This window comes from Procambarus clarkii, chromosome 90 (assembly GCF_040958095.1).
Source record: "Procambarus clarkii isolate CNS0578487 chromosome 90, FALCON_Pclarkii_2.0, whole genome shotgun sequence".
Classification (NCBI taxonomy): Eukaryota; Metazoa; Arthropoda; class Malacostraca; order Decapoda; family Cambaridae; genus Procambarus; species Procambarus clarkii.
This window is the reverse complement of record NC_091239.1, coordinates 19,956,603-19,977,492: the sequence shown is the minus strand read 5'-3', so window position 1 is coordinate 19,977,492 and position 20,890 is coordinate 19,956,603. Positions and strand designations below refer to the sequence as shown.

The following is a 20,890-nucleotide window of genomic DNA, read 5'->3' as shown; positions in this document are numbered from 1 at the left end:
GGAGACAGGGGAAGGTTGCTGTGGCTCAGCAACGCACATGTGTTGCTGGGTAACAGCAGTGTGTGGCCAGGTACAGCTAGTCTATATAAATAAAAATGTAAATGATCGTTTGTTCAAAATCGCTAATCTCCAAAAGTTTTTCGTTGATTGTTTTCAAATTTTCACACAATGTTCCATTCACATCTGAGAAAATTTTTATATACATACTATATTGATGTCACGTCCGTGACGGGAAAAATACACTTTTTTTGAAAAACTGTGTTTTTCATGTGAGGGGGAAATTTTCAAAATCTCTTTACTGATTACTTTGAAATTTCGACACAACGTTGCATTCAAATACCTGGTTGATGGGGTTCTGGGAGTTCTTCTACTCCCCAAGCCCGGCCCGAGGGCAGACTTGACTTGTGAGAGTTTGGTCCACTAGGCTGGTTGGAGCGGTCCGCAGGCCCACATACCCACCACAGCCCGGTTGGTCCGGCGCTCCTTGAAGGAAACAATCTAGTTTCCTCTTGTGTTCTTGTGTATTCTTGTAGAATAGGTGCATGTTTTTATATACCTTTTATGTACATACTTCACCTGTGACAGGGATTTTTTTTTTTTTGTAAACAGTGCCATCTGTTAGACGTAAGTACAACACATGCTGTAATCTCTGAAAGTTCTTCACTGATTGCTTTTAAATTTTGACACAACGTTCCATTCGAGTACGGGTATGTTTTTATATACCTACTAAATAGATGCCACACCTGTGACAGGTAAAAACATGCTTTTTTTTAAATAGCATTATCTGTTGCACGTAATAGCAACACATGCTATACTAAATATGTTATGATTCCATTTCAGTATTTCCGATTGCATTGATAAAATGAATTTTCATAGATTTCGATTTATTTTCATTTTGATTTAATTATTTTGTGTGACATTGCATTAGAATTGAGCTGTGTTGTTTACCATACCGTTCATTTTGTTTGTATAAGTATAGATGCCACACCTGTGATAGATAAAAAACATTCTTTTTTTTAAGCAACAGCGTCATCTGTTGCACATAAGAGCAACAAACGCTATACTAAATATGTTATGATTCCATTTGAATGTTTCCGATTGCATTGACAAATTGAATTTTTAGTAGATTTCGATTTGTTTTCATTTTGATTTAATTATTTTGTGACATTGCATTGAAATTGAGCTGTGTTGTTTACAATACCGTTCATTTCGTGAGTATAGTTTATTTTTATTTTTTATTGTTTTTCATTTCGTTTTATTACTGCTTTTCTTATATTTCAGTGATGAGAACATCAGATCCTTTGGGAATACATCTGACGAGAGAGTGGGGAATGGTGGGGAGGACAAGGGGACGGGAGTGGGGGATGGTAGGGAGGACGAGGGGACAGGGGAGGGTGTAATGGAATGGTGGGGTGGACGTGGGGATGGGGGAGTTGGGATGGTGGGGACAATGGGAATGGAGAATGATGGGGAAGACATGGGTGACAGGGGAGTGGGGAGTGGAAAGAGAGGACGAAGGGATGGTGGAGTGGGAGATGATGGGGAGGATGAGGAGACGGGGAATGGGGAAAAGGGTGGAATGGTGGGAGGACTGGGAGACAGAGGAAGGTTGCTGTGGCTCAGCAATGCACCTGGGTTACTGAGCCACAGCAATGTGTGGCCGGGTACAGCTAGTCTATATAAATAAAATGTAAATGTTTGTTAGTTCAAAATCAATGGTCTCCGAATGTTCTTCACAGATTGCTTCGAAATACACTTAAATACAAAAAATCACACTTAAAAAAACTGTTTTTCATGTGAGTGGGGAAATTTTCAAAATCTCTTTACTGATTGCTTTGAAATTTCGACACAACGTTGCATTCGAATAGGCGCGTGTTTTTATATACCTATTGTGTACATGCTTCACCTGTGACAGGGATTTTTTTTTTCTTTTTGGAAAAACAGTGCCATCTGTTAGACGTAAGAACAACACATGCTGTAATCTCTGAAAGTTCTTCACTGATTGCTTAGAAATTTTAACGCAACGTTCCATTCGCATACGAACATGTTTTTATATTCCTACTATATGAATGTCACGTCTGTGACAGGTAAAAACATGTCTTTTTTAAAAACTGTTTTTCGTGTGAGTTTTCACATCAGGGAAATCTCTGAAACCTCTTTACCGATTGCTTTGAAATTTTGACACAACATTGCATTCGAATATGTGCGTGCTTCTATGTACCTAGTATATAAATGCCACAAACCCGTGACAGGTAAAAAACATACTTTTTTGGAAAAACAGCGCCATCTGTTGCACGTAAAGCCAACACACACTGTATTCTCTGAAAGTTCTACATCGATTGCTTTGAAATTTTGACACAACGCTTCATTCGAATACATGCGTGTTTTTATATGACTACTACATAGATGTTACACCTGTGACAGGTAAAAACATGCATTTTTGGAAAAGTATATTGTGTGTGACCTATTTTGAGTGTGACGTCACCACCTGACCTACCTTATCCTCCGGGTGGCCGCCTCGTAAGGTCGGGTACTCCCAGTCCAAGTCCAGCCCGTCGAAGCCGTATTTCTGCAGGAACTGGACGCAGCTGCTGATGAAGGCTGACCTACTGCTGGCGGCTGCAGCCATCTGTCGAGTGGCAAAGGTTCTGGAGATTGGTCATTGGTCAGTTATGAAAACAGAGGCTGGGTGGGTGATGAGAGCAGCAGCAATTGAGAACCCATAAATGATGGTAATTGCATGGAGGAAGGTGAATAATGGTGATTATGGCTGGTAGTTGGACAACGTATATGTAAATAATTGTGCTGGGTTCGTAACAACGAGGTCAGGGGGAGAAATTTACACACAACATGTATCACTTGACTTCATTAAAAAAAATCGTTACGCTCTCCAACAGGAAGATTTAGTTAGGATTGAATTGGGCTCTTTGGAAATTCATAGTGACAATGTCTAGTGACAGTCTAAAAGTGACCAAATAGTGATCAAAGTAGTTCACAAGGTGGTGGTTCACAGAGTGGTGATGGTGAGGATTCACAGGGTTTTGATGGTGCATGACAGCTAGTGGTGACAGGTGAGAGGTGAGAGGTAATGGTGCATGACAGCTAGTGGTGACAGGTGAGGGGTGAGAGGTAATGGTGCATGACAGCTAGTGGTGACAGGTGAGGGGTGAGAGGTAATGGTGCATGACAGCTAGTGGTGACAGGTGAGGGGTGAGAGGTAATGGTGCATGACAGCTAGTGGTGACAGGTGAGGGGTGAGAGGTAATGGTGCATGGCAGCTAGTGGTGACAGGTGAGGGGTGAGAGGTAATGGTGCATGACAGCTAGTGGTGACAGGTGAGGGGTGGGTGGTGATGGTGCATGACAGCTAGTGGTGACAGGTGAGGGGTGAGAGATAATGGTGCATGACAGCTAGTGGTGACAGGTGAGGGGTGAGAGGTAATGGTGCATGGCAGCTAGTGGTGACAGGTGAGGGGTGGGTGGTGATGGTGCATGACAGCTAGTGGTGACAGGTGAGGGGTGAGAGGTAATGGTGCATGACAGCTAGTGGTGACAGGTGACAGGTAATGGTGCATGACAGCTAGTGGTGACAGGTGAGGGGTGAGAGGTAATGGTGCATGACAGCTAGTGGTGACAGGTGACAGGTAATGGTGCATGACAGCTAGTGGTGACAGGTGACAGGTAATGGTGCATGACAGCTAGTGGTGACAGGTGAGGGGTGAGAGGTAATGGTGCATGGCAGCTAGTGGTGACAGGTGAGAGGTGAGAGGTAATGGTGCATGGCAGCTAGTGGTGACAGGTGAGAGGTAATGGTGCATGACAGCTAGTGGTGACAGGTGAGGGGTGAGAGGTAATGGTGCATGACAGCTAGTGGTGACAGGTGAGGGGTGAGAGGTAATGGTGCATGACAGCTAGTGGTGACAGGTGAGGGGTGAGAGGTAATGGTGCATGGCAGCTAGTGGTGACAGGTGAGGGGTGAGAGGTAATGGTGCATGACAGCTAGTGGTGACAGGTGAGGGGTGAGAGGTAATGGTGCATGGCAGCTAGTGGTGACAGGTGAGGGGTGAGAGGTAATGCTGCATGACAGCTAGTGGTGACAGGTGAGAGGTGAGAGGTAATGGTGCTTGACAGCTAGTGGTGACAGGTGAGGGGTGGGTGGTAATGGTGCATGACAGCTAGTGGTGACAGGTGAGGGGTGAGAGGTAATGGTGCATGACAGCTAGTGGTGACAGGTGAAGGGTGAGAGGTAATGGTGCATGACAGCTAGTGGTGACAGGTGAGGGCTGAGAGGTAATGGTGCATGACAGCTAGTGGTGACAGGTGAGGGCTGAGAGGTAATGGTGCATGACAGCTAGTGGTGACAGGTGAGGGGTGAGAGGTAATGGTGCATGACAGCTAGTGGTGACAGGTGAGCAAATTTGTGTTAAATACTTAAGCATTTATCATTATTATTTTGTCATTATTTATAATTACAGAAAAGCTGGATAATTTAAATAGTGACACATAGTTACGAGAATTAGATAAGTAGTTTAGATAGCGATGGTCTATAACCTTGTGTGTGAAGCAGAGGCAGGAAGATGGGTACCTGAGAGTACTAGTGTGTGAAGCTGGGGCAGGAAGGTGGGTACCTGAGAGTACTAGTGTGTGAAGCTGGGGCAGGAAGGTGGGTACCTGAGAGTACTAGTGGGTGAAGCTGGGGCAGGAAGGTGGGTACCTGAGGGTACTAGTGGGTGAAGCAGAGGCAGGAAGGTGGGTACCTGAGAGTACTAGTGGGTGAAGCTGGGGCAGGAAGGTGGGTACCTGAGAGTACTAGTGGGTGAAGCAGAGGCAGGAAGGTGGGTACCTGAGAGTACTAGTGGGTGAAGCAGAGGCAGGAAGGTGGGTACCTGAGAGTACTAGTGGGTGAAGCTGGGGCAGGAAGGTGGGTACCTGAGGGTACTAGTGGGTGAAGCAGAGGCAGGAAGGTGGGTACCTGAGAGTACTAGTGGGTGAAGCTGGGGCAGGAAGGTGGGTACCTGAGAGTACTAGTGGGTGAAGCAGAGGCAGGAAGGTGGGTACCTGAGAGTACTAGTGGGTGAAGCTGGGGCAGGAAGGTGGGTACCTGAGGGTACTAGTGGGTGAAGCTGGGGCAGGAAGGTGGGTACCTGAGAGTACTAGTGGGTGAAGCAGAGGCAGGAAGGTGGGTACCTGAGAGTACTAGTGGGTGAAGCTGGGGCAGGAAGGTGGGTACCTGAGAGTACTAGTGGGTGAAGCAGAGGCAGGAAGGTGGGTACCTGAGAGTACTAGTGGGTGAAGCTGGGGCAGGAAGGTGGGTACCTGAGAGTACTAGTGGGTGAAGCAGAGGCAGGAAGGTGGGTACCTGAGAGTACTAGTGGGTGAAGCTGGGGCAGGAAGGTGGGTACCTGAGAGTACTAGTGGGTGAAGCAGAGGCAGGAAGGTGGGTACCTGAGAGTACTAGTGGGTGAAGCAGAGGCAGGAAGGTGGGTACCTGAGAGTACTAGTGGGTGAAGCTGGGGCAGGAAGGTGGGTACCTGAGAGTACTAGTGGGTGAAGCAGAGGCAGGAAGGTGGGTACCTGAGAGTACTAGTGGGTGAAGCTGGGGCAGGAAGGTGGGTACCTGAGAGTACTAGTGGGTGAAGCAGAGGCAGGAAGGTGGGTACCTGAGGGTACTAGTGGGTGAAGCAGAGGCAGGAAGGTGGGTACCTGAGAGTACTAGTGTGTGAAGCTGGGGCAGGAAGGTGGGTACCTGAGAGTACTAGTGGGTGAAGCAGAGGCAGGAAGGTGGGTACCTGAGGGTACTAGTGGGTGAAGCAGAGGCAGGAAGGTGGGTACCTGAGGGTACTAGTGGGTGAAGCAGAGGCAGGAAGGTGGGTACCTGAGGGTACTAGTGGGTGAAGCAGAGGCAGGAAGGTGGGTACCTGAGGGTACTAGTGGGTGAAGCAGAGGCAGGAAGGTGGGTACCTGAGGGTACTAGTGGGTGAAGCAGAGGCAGGAAGGTGGGTACCTGAGGGTACTAGTGGGTGAAGCAGAGGCAGGAAGGTGGGTACCTGAGGGTACTAGTGGGTGAAGCAGAGGCAGGAAGGTGGGTACCTGAGGGTACTAGTGGGTGAAGCAGAGGCAGGAAGGTGGGTACCTGAGGGTACTAGTGGGTGAAGCAGAGGCAGGAAGGTGGGTACCTGAGGGTACTAGTGGGTGAAGCAGAGGCAGGAAGGTGGGTACCTGAGGGTACTAGTGGGTGAAGCAGAGGCAGGAAGGTGGCTACCTGAGGGTACTAGTGGGTGAAGCAGAGGCAGGAAGGTGGGTACCTGAGGGTACTAGTGGGTGAAGCAGAGGCAGGAAGGTGGGTACCTGAGAGTACTAGTGGGTGAAGCAGAGGCAGGAAGGTGGGTACCTGAGAGTACTAGTGGGTGAAGCAGAGGCAGGAAGGTGGGTACCTGAGAGTACTAGTGGGTGAAGCAGAGGCAGGAAGGTGGGTACCTGAGGGTACTAGTGGGTGAAGCTGGGGCAGGAAGGTGGGTACCTGAGAGTACTAGTGGGTGAAGCAGAGGCAGGAAGGTGGGTACCTGAGAGTACTAGTGGGTGAAGCAGAGGCAGGAAGGTGGGTACCTGAGAGTACTAGTGGGTGAAGCAGAGGCAGGAAGGTGGGTACCTGAGAGTACTAGTGGGTGAAGCAGAGGCAGGAAGGTGGGTACCTGAGGGTACTAGTGGGTGAAGCTGGGGCAGGAAGGTGGGTACCTGAGAGTACTAGTGGGTGAAGCAGAGGCAGGAAGGTGGGTACCTGAGAGTACTAGCGGGTGAAGCAGAGGCAGGAAGGTGGGTACCTGAGAGTACTAGTGGGTGAAGCAGAGGCAGGAAGGTGGGTACCTGAGAGTACTAGTGGGTGAAGCAGAGGCAGGAAGGTGGGTACCTGAGAGTACTAGTGGGTGAAGCAGAGGCAGGAAGGTGGGTACCTGAGAGTACTAGTGGGTGAAGCAGAGGCAGGAAGGTGGGTACCTGAGAGTACTAGTGGGTGAAGCAGAGGCAGGAAGGTGGGTACCTGAGAGTACTAGTGGGTGAAGCAGAGGCAGGAAGGTGGGTACCTGAGAGTACTAGTGGGTGAAGCAGAGGCAGGAAGGTGGGTACCTGAGAGTACTTGGTTGATCCCTCGTTCCAGCCGCCAATGGCCAGTAGCGTCTTGAGGGACGGGTTGATCCTCTTAAGACGCGTGAACCTCAGGTAAGCTCCTGAAACAACCACATCTTATAAGGACTTAGAGCATCATTCTGGGATCATATGGGAACTCAGTGACGTCAAAAAACACTTAGAGCTGTTATTTATAATACACAAAATAATATATACTCTCATTCCTATGTTTGGTTGTGTGTCTCGCCGTCTATATGCTTGTTTGTTTGTTTGATAAGATATGTTTGTGTCTCTCTTCTTGCCTGTCTGTCTCTTTGGCCTCTCTTTCTCTCTCTCTCTCTCTCTCTCTCTCTCTCTCTCTCTCTCTCTCTCTCTCTCTCTCTCTCTCTCTCTCTCTCTCTCTCTCTCTGTCATTCTCTCTCTGTCATTCTCTCTCTGTCATTCTCTCTCTCTCTCTCTCTCTCTCTCTCTCTCTCTCTCTCTCTCTCTCTCTCTCTCTCTCTCTCTCTCTCTCCCCCCTCTATCCTCTCTCTCTCTCTCTCTCTCTCTCTCTCTCTCTCTCTCTCTCTCTCTCTCTCTCTCTCTAAGCCACCTGGATAGTATATAAGCGTCGACAATTTCTTTGTATATATATTTGTCTTAGTGAGTATCGGTCTTTAATGTTGATCTTAATGTTAATGGCTCAGGTTCACTGAGCACTTACGACATGTGTACTGTACTCCGAGGTCTGTCGTCTATCGCTGTTAGGAGTCGTCTGTTGCTGGAGTTGGACGAGTGTCACTGTTGACGTCATTTACCCAGGTGTTCATACCTGACCACTCAACACATTTCCTCCTGAATCATCACAGTTAAGTCGTAATGAAGAACGTGATGTTGGAAATTATCCAACACTAATACATCATTTTTGTATAATAATGCATCATAATTGTATTAACCATAGTAGTTATTAATTTTACTAATTCGCAGAATTTATCCAATTAATGTTTCTATTGCGACGCAATATTTTACCAAACCCTTCCTACAGTCTCCGTGACGCCGAGAGGTAGCAGCAAGTTGAAACATGAAATATCTCCACATTTAGTTGAATCTAAACAGTCCAGTTAATTACTTTCCTTTGCTAAGAATAATCATTTATTTAGTTGTTTTATTTATACAGCGTATTACTGCTTACTGAACTCGCTTATTTAGGTGAATTAACAACTTCAGTGGAAAATATTACGATGTAAAACAATTCTGTATAATATTCTTCTAGTTCATTTTACGCAGTCTTAATAAGCTGACTTGCATTATGCAAAAATATATTGCACCTTAATGCTTTCATCAGTGACATGAACACTTGTCATAATTCCTTACTTCCCTAATTAATTACAAGTAAATAAAACACTTTACACTCGAGAATACTTTGGAGCGTTCTGCGCATGCGTATCGCAGCCAGGGAGGAAGGAGACGGGATTCCTACAAGCGACGCCATATTAGCAGCATGCAAAAGAGAGGCGCCATTGCAAGGAACCTGCTTAGTTTTATTTTATTCGCTCCTACCACCACGAGAGCGGTGCCACGACCACCACGAGAGCGGTGCCACGACCACCACGAGAGCGGTGCCACGACCACCACGAGAGCGGTGCCACGACCACCACGAGAGCGGTGCCACGACCACCACGAGAGCGGTGCCACGACCACCACGAGAGCGGTGCCACGACCACCACGAGAGCGGTGCCACGACCACCACGAGAGCGGTGCCACGACCACCACGAGAGCGGTGCCACGACCACCACGAGAGCGGTGCCACGACCACCACGAGAGCGGTGCCACGTTATTTTGGTACATAACGGCAGTGTCCTGGAACTAATTAATTCTCCGGCCCGTAGTTGACGTCTTAGCAACAGCAGTTTCAAGACAGAGGACTGGAATCGTTCCCTCGACCAACGGACACTTGGCCCAACAACTATTAATTACCTTTTACTTAACACTGTCTTCACATGTTAATATTTAGGCTAGTTGTCGTTTGGCCATTTATTTACAACAAAAATCCAGTACGTTTACTCTCTAGCTGTATTCCATAATTTATATAGGAATATATTTCGTTAATGTCTGTAGAAGAATTCTACAGTGTCAGATATATCGTTTAAATCATATAAGGAAAAATTCCGTATTATTAGATATATCTTTCATTATTTATGTAGAAGATTTTTACATTGTAATTGTCTTGCAGCTCCCGAGACCACGTCAACTGAGGAGCTAGGCTACCCGCTAGGAGCTAGGCTACCCGCTAGGAGCTAGGCTACCCGCTAGGAGCTAGGCTACCCGCTAGGAGCTAGGCTACCCGCTAGGAGCTAGGCTACCCGCTAGGAGCTAGGCTACCCGCTAGGAGCTAGGCTACCCGCTAGGAGCTAGGCTACCCGCTAGGAGCTAGGCTACCCGCTAGGAGCTAGGCTACCCGCTAGGAGCTAGGCTACCCGCTAGGAGCTAGGCTACCCGCTAGGAGCTAGGCTACCCGCTAGGAGCTAGGCTACCCGCTAGGAGCTAGGCTACCCGCTAGGAGCTAGGCTACCCGCTAGGAGCTAGGCTACCCGCTAGGAGCTAGGCTACCCGCTAGGAGCTAGGCTACCCGCTAGGAGCTAGGCTACCCGCTAGGAGCTAGGCTACCCGCTAGGAGCTAGGCTACCCGCTAGGAGCTAGGCTACCCCACCTTCACGTCCAACAATTTGCCCGATGCAATAAGTCGTCAGTGGAGCGTGGCAACTGATTTCACATCTCTTATTTTCACAGCTAAGCTGTTAATTGTTGTTTGTAGAGACATAATAACTTAGCTACCTTAATGATCTCCTAATGAGATCAATATTACTAACCCATTAATTTGGTTATATATTTTACCATATTACTGTAGTATCTTGAGGTACATTTGCCTCTAATTATTATTATATAATCCATTTAATTTTAATTTACATTTAGTTTCTTCAGTGAAGAACCAGCACTGAAATCATGCTTGGGATATATTAATCTTTTGGCATGTAACCCCCCATTTTGGGTGAGTGAATTTCACTCATAATATACAGTCCCTTTAATATTCAATGTATTATTAATTAATAACATCCATAGGGCACTAGTTCATGGAATTAATATCAAACCACTTGTTCTACCCAGTTTTCCACTTTTTCACAAAAAGTTTTGGTCCTTCGTAGATATCGAAAATAATATCAATTTAAATGATTTACATGAGTCAAGTTTTCCCACACAAAATTTGGTCCTTAACGAACCGGTTCAATCACAATTAATATTAAAATCCATACCGGTTCTCAAAGCCCAAACAAAATTTAACTAACACCAATTATTATGTGTTACCATTGGTAGGTTATACAAATATTTCATTTACGACTGTCAGCAGACTGTCCATATTATAGCCTAAACCACATTAAATCTATGATTACTGATTCACCTAAGTCAGTAAATTCATAAATATTTCAGGAGCCCATTTTACTAACCTAAATTATTGTTCTCATAAATTCATTATTCATTACAAACCCTGATAACATTATATTCCTCAATTAGGAAGTACAGTCAGGTGTTAAACATTATTTACGAGAGTAGAATACTTGCCACACACAAGTAATAACCTTTTGTTTATTAAATCTCTTATACACATATTTTTTACAAGTGTATATACTACATAAAAAACACAAAATATCCCCAAAAACATAGCACTATTTTACACGTTATTACACCACATATATTGTAGTTATGCTAACCCAACAGAGGCAGGATATTTTAGACTGCAATTGTACTGTGATTCGTACAAATTCAGCCTAAACTATTAGCTGCATTAATAGGTAGAATTATTACCTATCTAGTACTGTTAGACAATGCTGGTGTATTAATATTGTATGTTGTGCAAACCCTAAGTTGGGTGAAACCTCTTATTATACTCAATTGTATAATTATGTTTATCACATAATTTTTGTGTTCATCTTTGAGTGTTACTGAATGTCACTATATCCATTCAAAGCCGATAAAGATGAGCTAAGCCGAGCAAATCTCATAGTGATATTCAAGTACTACTCAAATCTCAGTTCCTCCTGTTAGGTAGGTAACCCAACCTCCAAATGAGGTAAACTAAAATCAACCTAATCAAGAATAAATTAGGCTGTTAATAACCATACCTGCTCTATATATGTGAGCAAGTACCGTAGCTCTCCAAGTAGCTATATAAGCCCTATAAGGCTCAAACCCTAGCCAACATAGCTACTCCAGAAAGAAATGGAAGAAACTTGAAAGGTTTTCAAAGTCACTTATCAAGACTACTTGAGAAATGTGATAACTGGTTAGGAATTAACCCAGTCGATATTTCCAGGCTAAGAATTTCCACAGACGTGGCTAGCCAAAAATATGACCAAGTAAAGGATATAATCGAGTCTTATAGGAACATACTCCTTGTCAGTGATACTGATCCAGACGAATTAAGTCTAATTGAATCTGACCTTGCCAACTATGAAGACAAAATTCAGGCCAAATTAGAGCATTATTACAAAGTGCTTGAGACCAAATGTTCCTAATTGGTTAGAACATTTTTAACGTTTACCTATACCCCAGCAAGCAAACAGCTCAGATGAAATACATGAGCTACTTCAAAATGAGGAGATTCCTCTAATTAAATTAGATCCTTACACTGGATCTGTAATTGTGCAACCTTCATTTTCTACAGACTCATCTAATTCAACTTCACATAATAGTACATCCACAGAGTCTGAACAGCTTTCAGAAAGCTCATCTCTATAATCCCTGGATTCTGTAAATTCAATACAGAAAGCTACTGAATTAACCAGTCTCTCACATGAACCCAGAGAAACAAGTGAAGCTGCAGATAAAACTCCAAGCGAAGCTGCAGATGAAACTCCAAGAGAAGCTGCAACAGAGCATGGAGCTGAAACAGAAGATGAGGAAGCAGCTGAAGCTGGAATAGAAGCTGAAGCTATAGTAAAGGCTGAAACTGTATTTAAAGCTGAGGCTAAACAAGAAGCCTTAAGCAAAACTAGTGATAATCAAAATTACAAAATTACTCACACCAGCCTCCTAGAGTTGATGCTGAACTCATCAGCATCAATCAAACCATCCAGCTCTCTAGGGCAAGTGCTGATAATGAGAAGACTGTTATAAACCTCGTACACCAATTATTAGACTTATCTCAACCAGATCAATAAGTTGACTCCTTACAAGCTGTTAGTTTTCAGCTTGAGTTACTGTTAAATTCCTTCAGCAAGGAGGTGGAACACCCCACTGCTGAGTGGATGACCAAAATTATCATCCAGAGAAAATTGTCTGGTGAGATACTCAATGAATTATACACATATCAGAATGGTACTGTCCTGTCAATGCAGGATATATTTACGGGTTTGCATAATGTGGTCAACTGTCAACAAGCAAACCAGGCACTTAATGCCTATTCTGAACCTACAGAAACCGTACCCATATTAGGTTCCTTACCTGAAACTCCTAAAGTGACACAGTCATTAGGTAATAAGGGTACTAATAACCAATGTAATACCAACAATGATATTAATAAATTAATCAGCAGTAAATAAATTCTCCAGCAACAAGCTAAATGAGAAACACAGCTGAGTAATAAACCCAGATTGAGCCTGGTACAATTAGTATTCGCCGAGATATTTTATAGCTCTCAGTGGAAAATTAGTGGTCCATAACCTAAACAGGTACATGTCACAGCGACCAAGCCAGTGAACTCACTGTAGACTAAGAATTATTTTCGACAAGTAATAATTGACCACAGTCTCACTAGATAATCAGTATTAGGCTAGAGGATCTAGCACTCCATAGGAAATTAATAGTATTAAGCTAGAGAATCTAGCACTCCCTAGGTAATTAATAATATTAGGCTAGAGAATCTAGCACTCCCTAGGTAATTAATAATATTAGGCTAGAGAATCTAGCACTCCCTAGGTAATTAATAATATAAGGCTAGAGAATCTAGCACTCCCTAGGTAATTAATAATATTAGGCTAGAGAATCTAGCACTCCCTAGGTAATTAATAATATAAGGCTAGAGAATCTAGCACCCAATGCACCCAGCATTTCATGAATTTAACAGTAACACGAAGTCATCAAGAAGCTTCTACACCTGCAAATTACCCAGGACCAAGGTTCATTATACCTTGGTCGTTGTTTTGGTCATAATGAAGGACCTTGTTACCTTTCCCGTAGTTGTCATAGAGGTCGTTGTAGGGGTCGAGGCTGACGATGGTGTTGGAGTACTCTTGAAGGCCAGCGAAGCCATAGATGAGGTGAGTACACAGGTAAGGGTCAATGTTCTCCACGTCAAACTTGCCTTCACCAGGCCGGTACACCGCCCACGACCCGTAGTAACACGCCATCACTCGCTCCTCTGCCGGGGGTAAACCCATCAGTATACCGCTCATACATAGTTTACCAACAAAAAATGAAATATAGGTGGATGATATAAGACAAGAGACGTGTGAAAAATAACAGATTGATGCAAGGATTTTTTATGATATATAAAAAGATGACCCAAGAAATTAAATACAAAAGGAAAAATCAATGAATACATGATAAATATATATGCATTTGGGGTTTGGTCAACATATATGTATTATCTGATAAGAATACGAATAATACATGAATGTTTAACAGATGATGCAACAATGGAAATTTAAAGAAACTTCCCAAATGTTATGTGTTTTTTAATATATTTTTCCCCAACCAACTTGATTATGCTTCCTGTGGCCAGTAACCCTGAGTACTGGACATATTGTATCAGTTCTCTTCCTATGAATATATCGAGGCTATTTGTTGACAGCATATATGATGTTGTTGACAGCATATATGATGTTGTTGACAGCATATATGATGTTGTTGACAGCATATATGACGTTGTTGACAGCATATATGATGTTGACAGCATACATGATGTTGTTGACAGCATATATGACGTTGTTGACAGCATATATGATGTTGACAGCATATATGATGTTGTTGACAGCATATATGATGTTGTTGACAGCATATATGACGTTGTTGACAGCATATATGACGTTGTTGACAGCATATATGACGTTGTTGACAGGATATATGACGTTGTTGACAGCATATATGATGTTGTTGACAGCATATATGACGTTGTTGACAGCATATATGATGCTGTTGACAGCATATATGACGTTGTTGACAGCATATATGATGTTGACAGCATATATGAAATTGTTGACAGCATATATGATGCTGTTGACAGCGTATATGACGCTGTTGACAGCATATATGATGCTCTTGACTGCATATATGACGCTGTTGACAGCATATATGATGCTGTTGACTTCATATATGATGCTGTTGACAGCATATATGATGCTGTTGACAGCGTATATGATGCTGTTGACAGCGTATATGATGCTGTTGACAGCATATATGATGCTGTTGACAGCATATATGATGCTGTTGACAGCATATATGATGCTGTTGACAGCATATATGATGCTGTTGACAGCATATATGATGCTGTTGACAGCATATATGATGCTGTTGACAGCATATATGATGCTGTTGACAGCATATATGATGCTGTTGACAGCATATATGATGCTGTTGACAGCATATATGATGCTGTTGACAGCATATATGATGCTGTTGACAGCATATATGATGCTGTTGACAGCATATATGATGCTGTTGACAGCATATATGATGCTGTTGACAGCATATATGATGCTGTTGACAGCATATATGATGCTGTTGACAGCATATATGATGCTGTTGACAGCATATATGATGCTGTTGACAGCATATATGATGCTGTTGACAGCATATATGATGCTGTTGACAGCATATATGATGCTGTTGACAGCATATATGATGCTGTTGACAGCATATATGATGCTGTTGACAGCATATATGATGCTGTTGACAGCATATATGATGCTGTTGACAGCATATATGATGCTGTTGCATGCTTATATGCTGTTGAAGGTCAAGAAAAACGCCTGCCTCACGCATGTGGTTCGTTCAGGTTAATGTTGAGTACAATGTCCAATATTTCATAGTGAAAGGAAAAAGATGGGTTGAAGAATAATGTTGTGGTGAGTGACACTAGGATGAAGCCACTGGAGACAGGAGAGCAGCATTAAGTAATAACAATATGGAAATGAATCGTTACTAACAGTGACTCTTTTGGGGCTGAGGGAGATAACAGCTCTGGATACGAGCTCGCTGACTCTTTTGGGGCTGAGGGAGATAACAGCTCTGGATACGAGCTCGCTGAAGGAGCCTTCTTCATGGAGTATAATGTTTTATATATTTATTTATTTATTTATTTATTTATTTATATACAAGAAGGTACATTGGGATTGTGAGGATACATAGCATAGTAATTACATTCTTGTAAAGCCACTATTACGCGCAGCGTTTCGGGCAAGGTCCTTAATTTAAGAAAATTTTAAGTAGGTAAATACTTGCAAAATTTATAAAAATGATAACAGGTACATAGCAAGAAAAAAATAAAAGATGAGAGAAATTTGTAGAAGATGAGAGACGTTTGTAAGACATGGGATCCACAAAGAGAACAGATCAGGGTAACACATGGGATCCACAAAGAGAACAGATCAGGGTAACACATGGGATCCACAAAGAGAACAGATCAGGGGAAAACCATTAAAAGTTAATTAGATTGGGATACTAGAGGTCGGTACACTAAAGGACGTGGAGATGGATGAGAAGAGAAGAGGAGCAACGCACTTGGAGAAGACAACAGTCATTAGAGATGAACAACTTTCATGAATTTGTTAGTATTACTAGAGACTAATATGAGAGATGAGCTGAAAATGATAGTACCTTGGCCGAACTTCAAGAGAGAATAGATGAACTAATTACAGATAACGGAGAAAGTGATAATAAAGTGATAGAGGAGAGAAAACAAGTAGGAGAGACAGGAGAGCACAGAAGTAATGTCACAGGAAGGAGAGATAGAGGATAGTTCTCTTCTCTCACTATGGAGAAGAGAACATACATCCACAGAAGGGTTGTATCTGTGTCATAGAGGAACTGACATGGAAACTTGTGAGGAATGATGGCGACAGCGTCTGAGTCCATCTTAGCACCTTTCTCCCTCCCTCCAGGGTCTCTCTCACTACCTCCAGGGTCTCTCTCACTCCCTCCAGGGTCTCTCTCACTACCTCCAGGGTCTCTCTCACTCCCTCCAGGGTCTCTCTCACTACCTCCAGGGTCTCTCTCACTACCTCCAGGGTCTCTCTCACTACCTCCAGGGTCTCTCTCACTACCTCCAGGGTCTCTCTCACTACCTCCAGGGTCTCTCTCACTCCCTCCAGGGTCTCTCTCACTACCTCCAGGGTCTCTCTCACTACCTCCAGGGTCTCTCTCACTCCCTCCAGGGTCTCTCTCACTACCTCCAGGGTCTCTCTCACTACCTCCAGGGGTCTCTCTCATCCACACACTGCATGAAGGGGGCTCCCACCGACTATTTACCTAAGGTTAGGATATGTATTTTATAAAATATGGATGTTATCAGGCAACATCTACAGTTTTGTGTAATATTTAAGTAATCCATGATGGCGGTTGGTACAGCTCTGACGTCATAGCCATATATAATGGTTTACAGGTCACGTAACGGAGTAGCTGATGAGAGAATCTGCATCACTGTAATAGAGAAACGTTTAGAGGGATGATCTCAGCTGTATAACACTGAGGAAATGTAGGAAAGGACCCTCAGGAGTAAGAAAGTGTCCAAGAGCAACAGGATAGATTACAGAAAGTGGAAGAGGAAAAGGAAGAGAAGATAAGGAGGGCAACGAAGGAGAACATGAAGCAAGGAGATAATGTGTCTCAACCACGGAAAACAAGACCAGAGAAAACATTTGCACAATGATCAAAGTCTCTCTGGGAGCGCAGATCATTACACCAATAACGAGAGCAGTTGGAGGCAGATATTAGAGAGAGAACACTGTGATAATCAGTGTACCAGAGCCAGAAAAACTCCAAATAGACAAGATTCAGAGATGGCAATGCGTGACCTTCCCAGGAGGTCACAGCCTTCCCAGGAGGTCACAGCCTTCCCAGGAGGTCACAGCCTTCCCAGGAGGTCGTGGCCTTCCTAGGAGGTCACAGCCTTCCCAGGAAGTCACAGCCTTCCCAGGAGGTCGTGGCCTTCCCAGGAGGTCATGACCTTCCCAGGAGGTCACGGCCTTCCCAGGAGGTCGCGGTCTTCCCAGGAGGTCGCGGCCTTCCCAGGAGGTCATGACCTTCCCAGGAGGTCACGACCTTCCTAGGAGGTCGTGGCCTTCCCAGGAGGTCATGACGTTCCCAGGAGGTCATACTTTCCCAGGAGGTCACAGCCTTCCCAGGAGGCCATGACCTTCCAAGGAGGTCATGACCTTCCCAGGAGGTCACGACCTTCCTAGGAGGTCGTGGCCTTCCCAGGAGGTCATACTTTCCCAGGAGGTCATGACCTTCCCAGGAGGTCACGGCCTTCCCAGGTCACGGCCTTCCTAGGAGGTCGTGGCCTTCCCAGGAGGTCACTACCTTCTCAGGAGGTCGCTGCCTTCCCAGGAGGTCATGACCTTCCCAGGAGGTCATGACCTTCCCAGGAGGTCGCGGCCTTCCCAGGAGGTCGCGGCCTTCCCAGGAGGTCACGGCCTTCCTAGGATGTCGTGGCCTTCCCAGGAGGTCACTACCTTCCCAGGAGGTCATGACCTTCCCAGGAGGTCGCGGTCTTCCCAGGAGGTCACGGCCTTCCCAGGAGGTCGCGACCTTCCCAGGAGGTCACGGCCTTCCCAGGAGGTCGTGGCCTTCCCAGGAGGTCATGACCTTCCCAGGAGGTCACGACCTTCCCAGGAGGTCACGACCTTCCCAGGAGGTCACGACCTTCCCAGGAGGTCACGACCTTCCCAGGAGGTCACAACCTTCTCAGGAGGTCGCGGCCTTCCCAGGAGGTCATGACCTTCCCAGGAGGTCACGACCTTCCCAGGAGGTCATGACCTTCCCAGGAGGTCACAGCCTTCCCAGGAGGTCGCAGCCTTCCCAGGAGGTCGCGGTCTTCCCAGGAGGTCGCGGCCATAACATCATACTCTCCTGGTATGGTGTTATTATACGAGCAACGACACAGTGATAATAATCACGTTATCCTGGACGTTGCTTTCTGTGAGAGTAGGGATAACCAGCTAGCTTTTATACTGCTGGTGTTGGAGTGCAAGCCGTCAGGTTGCACTCTGGCACTAGTGCACCAGACTGCAATCACTCAAGATTCTGTCATTTCGAAGCTTGTCATCTCTTGTTTGGTGTCTATGAAGAGTATAGACTAAGGGCTGTTCAGTAAGACTACAGTGGACGCCATCTCTTTTCTGTGAGAAGACGTATAACAATTAGCATTTATGTGACAAGTAAGTGAATGAAGTAAGTAAGTAATTATCAAAAGAAGGCACCAAACTGGGAAGGCTATGTAGCACCATCAAATACGCAAAATAATCAGAGGGCGCTAAATATCACCAAGGATGCCAATACGAGAACAAAAACGCATAAGGCGAACGATATCAAAAGTATCCGAGTCACCAAGAATTCTAGCGAGGGGCAGGTGACCGCGAGGGGCGGTCGGAAAGCAAGACAAACGCTCGTCCTGGAATAAGTGAATGAAGAGGAGAGAGGTTACTGGTGGTGGTACGGCCAACGGTTCTTCATGTATGAACATCGGCTGTAGGCCATGACGTTACCCTGGTCATGACGTGACTAGTGGAGGCCTAAGGATTGATAGAGGCACATTGCCGATGCTGCGCTCTCCTCTGATTAGTGGATTCATAGAACAAAGAGAACAAATGTGGCCCGCTCCTGCCTCATGCTGGGTAGTGACTGCTCCTCCGTGTCGCTGTGCTTGTCAGACGTGTTTTCCGCGGTTCGGTCAAACTGCGAGAAAACACCATCTAAAAGCGACATTAAGTAACTCTTTTACCATCGTTCATTCAACTCGGGTCCATCAAATAGAATCCGGAATCACGGCGATAGAAATTTCGATAATTAAGAGTTAAACGAAGACGATAGAGTGTATCATCACATTTATTCCGCAGGTGCAACGAGACTGCATTGTTTAACATCCGTGATCATCGTCAGCATCTGTAGTCATCCGTTAATATATGACTACGATACTTAAGTAGGAGGGAATAAGGAAAGGTTTCCCAGTGTTTGGGATATCCTCCTTAAGCAAATTACGGCCACCTCGTTGGACATAGGAAATTCCCATCTAAAACCGTGGTATCACTGTGCCCACCACACTGCCCTCTTGAGCGAGCATTATCATCGCTGGTGAGTGTGTGAGAGCCCGCCCGTGTGAGTTCCTGTATCAGATGGGAAGCCAAGCAATGTTAGCCTCGCTGTGTCACTGTGCTGCGCGCCGGGGTACCGAGACTAGCTGCCATCACCTGAACAGCACCCCGTGTTACCAACAAGTTACACTCCACGTGGTCTCCTACACCTAGTGTGGAGGAAGTTTGGGTGATCTTTATTCAACTGCCAATATCAGTGTATGTATGTATGGGAAGTGCATGAGAAGGCCGGTCTAAGTGAGTACTCATATTGCTGTATTTGGTGCTGAGGTTTCGACCACAGTACGTTGGAGGGAATTACTGTGATTGAGTCGTTAATGTTCAGTATGTATTTACTATTGTGTATACTGATTTGTTTGGTTCAATATTATACCGTCCTGGGTAGAGGTTTCCATGTATGTGTTGTCTCATCCCAAGAGTAAACAGTGATTCCAAAGAGGTTAGGGGTTATTTGTTGTGTATGTAATTACTCTGTTTATTGATTATTATCCATTAAAGTTTCAATTACGATTGTGTTATGTTGTGATTTTCTTGGGCAGTGTTATAGATCCCAAACCTGCACACAGAAATAACACCACATGAGACCAGAAGACATGGCAGGATGTGCAGAATACCCCCGTTGAAAAGCAGAGGTGCAACAGGCACTCTGAGAGAGAACTCTATCAACATCAGAGGCCCGAGACTGTTCAACACGCTTCCACTACACATAAGGGGCATAACTGGCAAACCCCTCACAGTGTTCAAGAGAGAACTGGATAAGCACCTCCAAAGGATACCTGATCAACCAGGCTGTGACTCATACGTCAGGCTGCGAGCAGCCGCGTCTAACAGCCTGGTTGATCAGTCCAGCAACCAGGAGGCCTGGTCGACGACCGGGCCGCGGGGACACTAAGCCCCGGAAGCACCTCAAGGTAGCCTTAAGGTAAGGTAGATTAGCACTGAGAAATGTATAATTGTGTTTTGCTTGTCTGTGCGATAAGGACTTGATGTGATCTTTAACTGGTAATTAAGGATTCACTGAGAAGTTAATTAAGGGTAATTAACATCAAGTGAAGTGATATTGTTCAGTTTGGCAAGCTATCGTGAGTGACAGCGTTGTGTAAACATAATTCGTTCTCGATTAATTATCTGTCCGTTTGACAGTAATTAATGTAATTACTCACTGAGTGTTTATTTGGTCCGTGTGATTGAGTAATTATGGTTAGTTTTTATGGTTTTGATTTGTTTGATTGTGAGACAAGATTGTGATTAACGTAGATTGCCTTTGTTGCTGACTTGTGGGTTGATAGTAAGTAATGTAATCACCGAGACTAATTAGTGTAATTGATTAGATTATTGTTTTGATTGTTTGTTGTCTTTGGAGACGAGTGTTAAGGTAATTGAGAGGGTTACCGGAGACTGTCTCATTACCTCGCCTAGCTTTGT

At 44.8% G+C, this 20,890-nt stretch overlaps 1 protein-coding gene across 2 annotated transcripts in view; it reads right to left on the bottom strand.

Annotated features, from left to right (window-relative positions):
• The window catches only part of LOC123746468 (chitinase-3-like protein 1), a 242,896-nt gene that overhangs the window by 159,821 nt on the left and 62,185 nt on the right, over positions 1-20,890 (bottom strand). For both annotated transcript variants that reach the window (XM_069318429.1, XM_069318428.1), the window contains exons 3-5: positions 13,324-13,515; positions 7,122-7,222; positions 2,498-2,629 (exon numbers count right to left, since the gene is read on the bottom strand). In XM_069318429.1, coding sequence (XP_069174530.1) covers positions 2,498-2,629; positions 7,122-7,222; positions 13,324-13,515 — 425 coding nt within the window. The remainder of the gene's footprint in view (positions 1-2,497; positions 2,630-7,121; positions 7,223-13,323; positions 13,516-20,890) is intronic.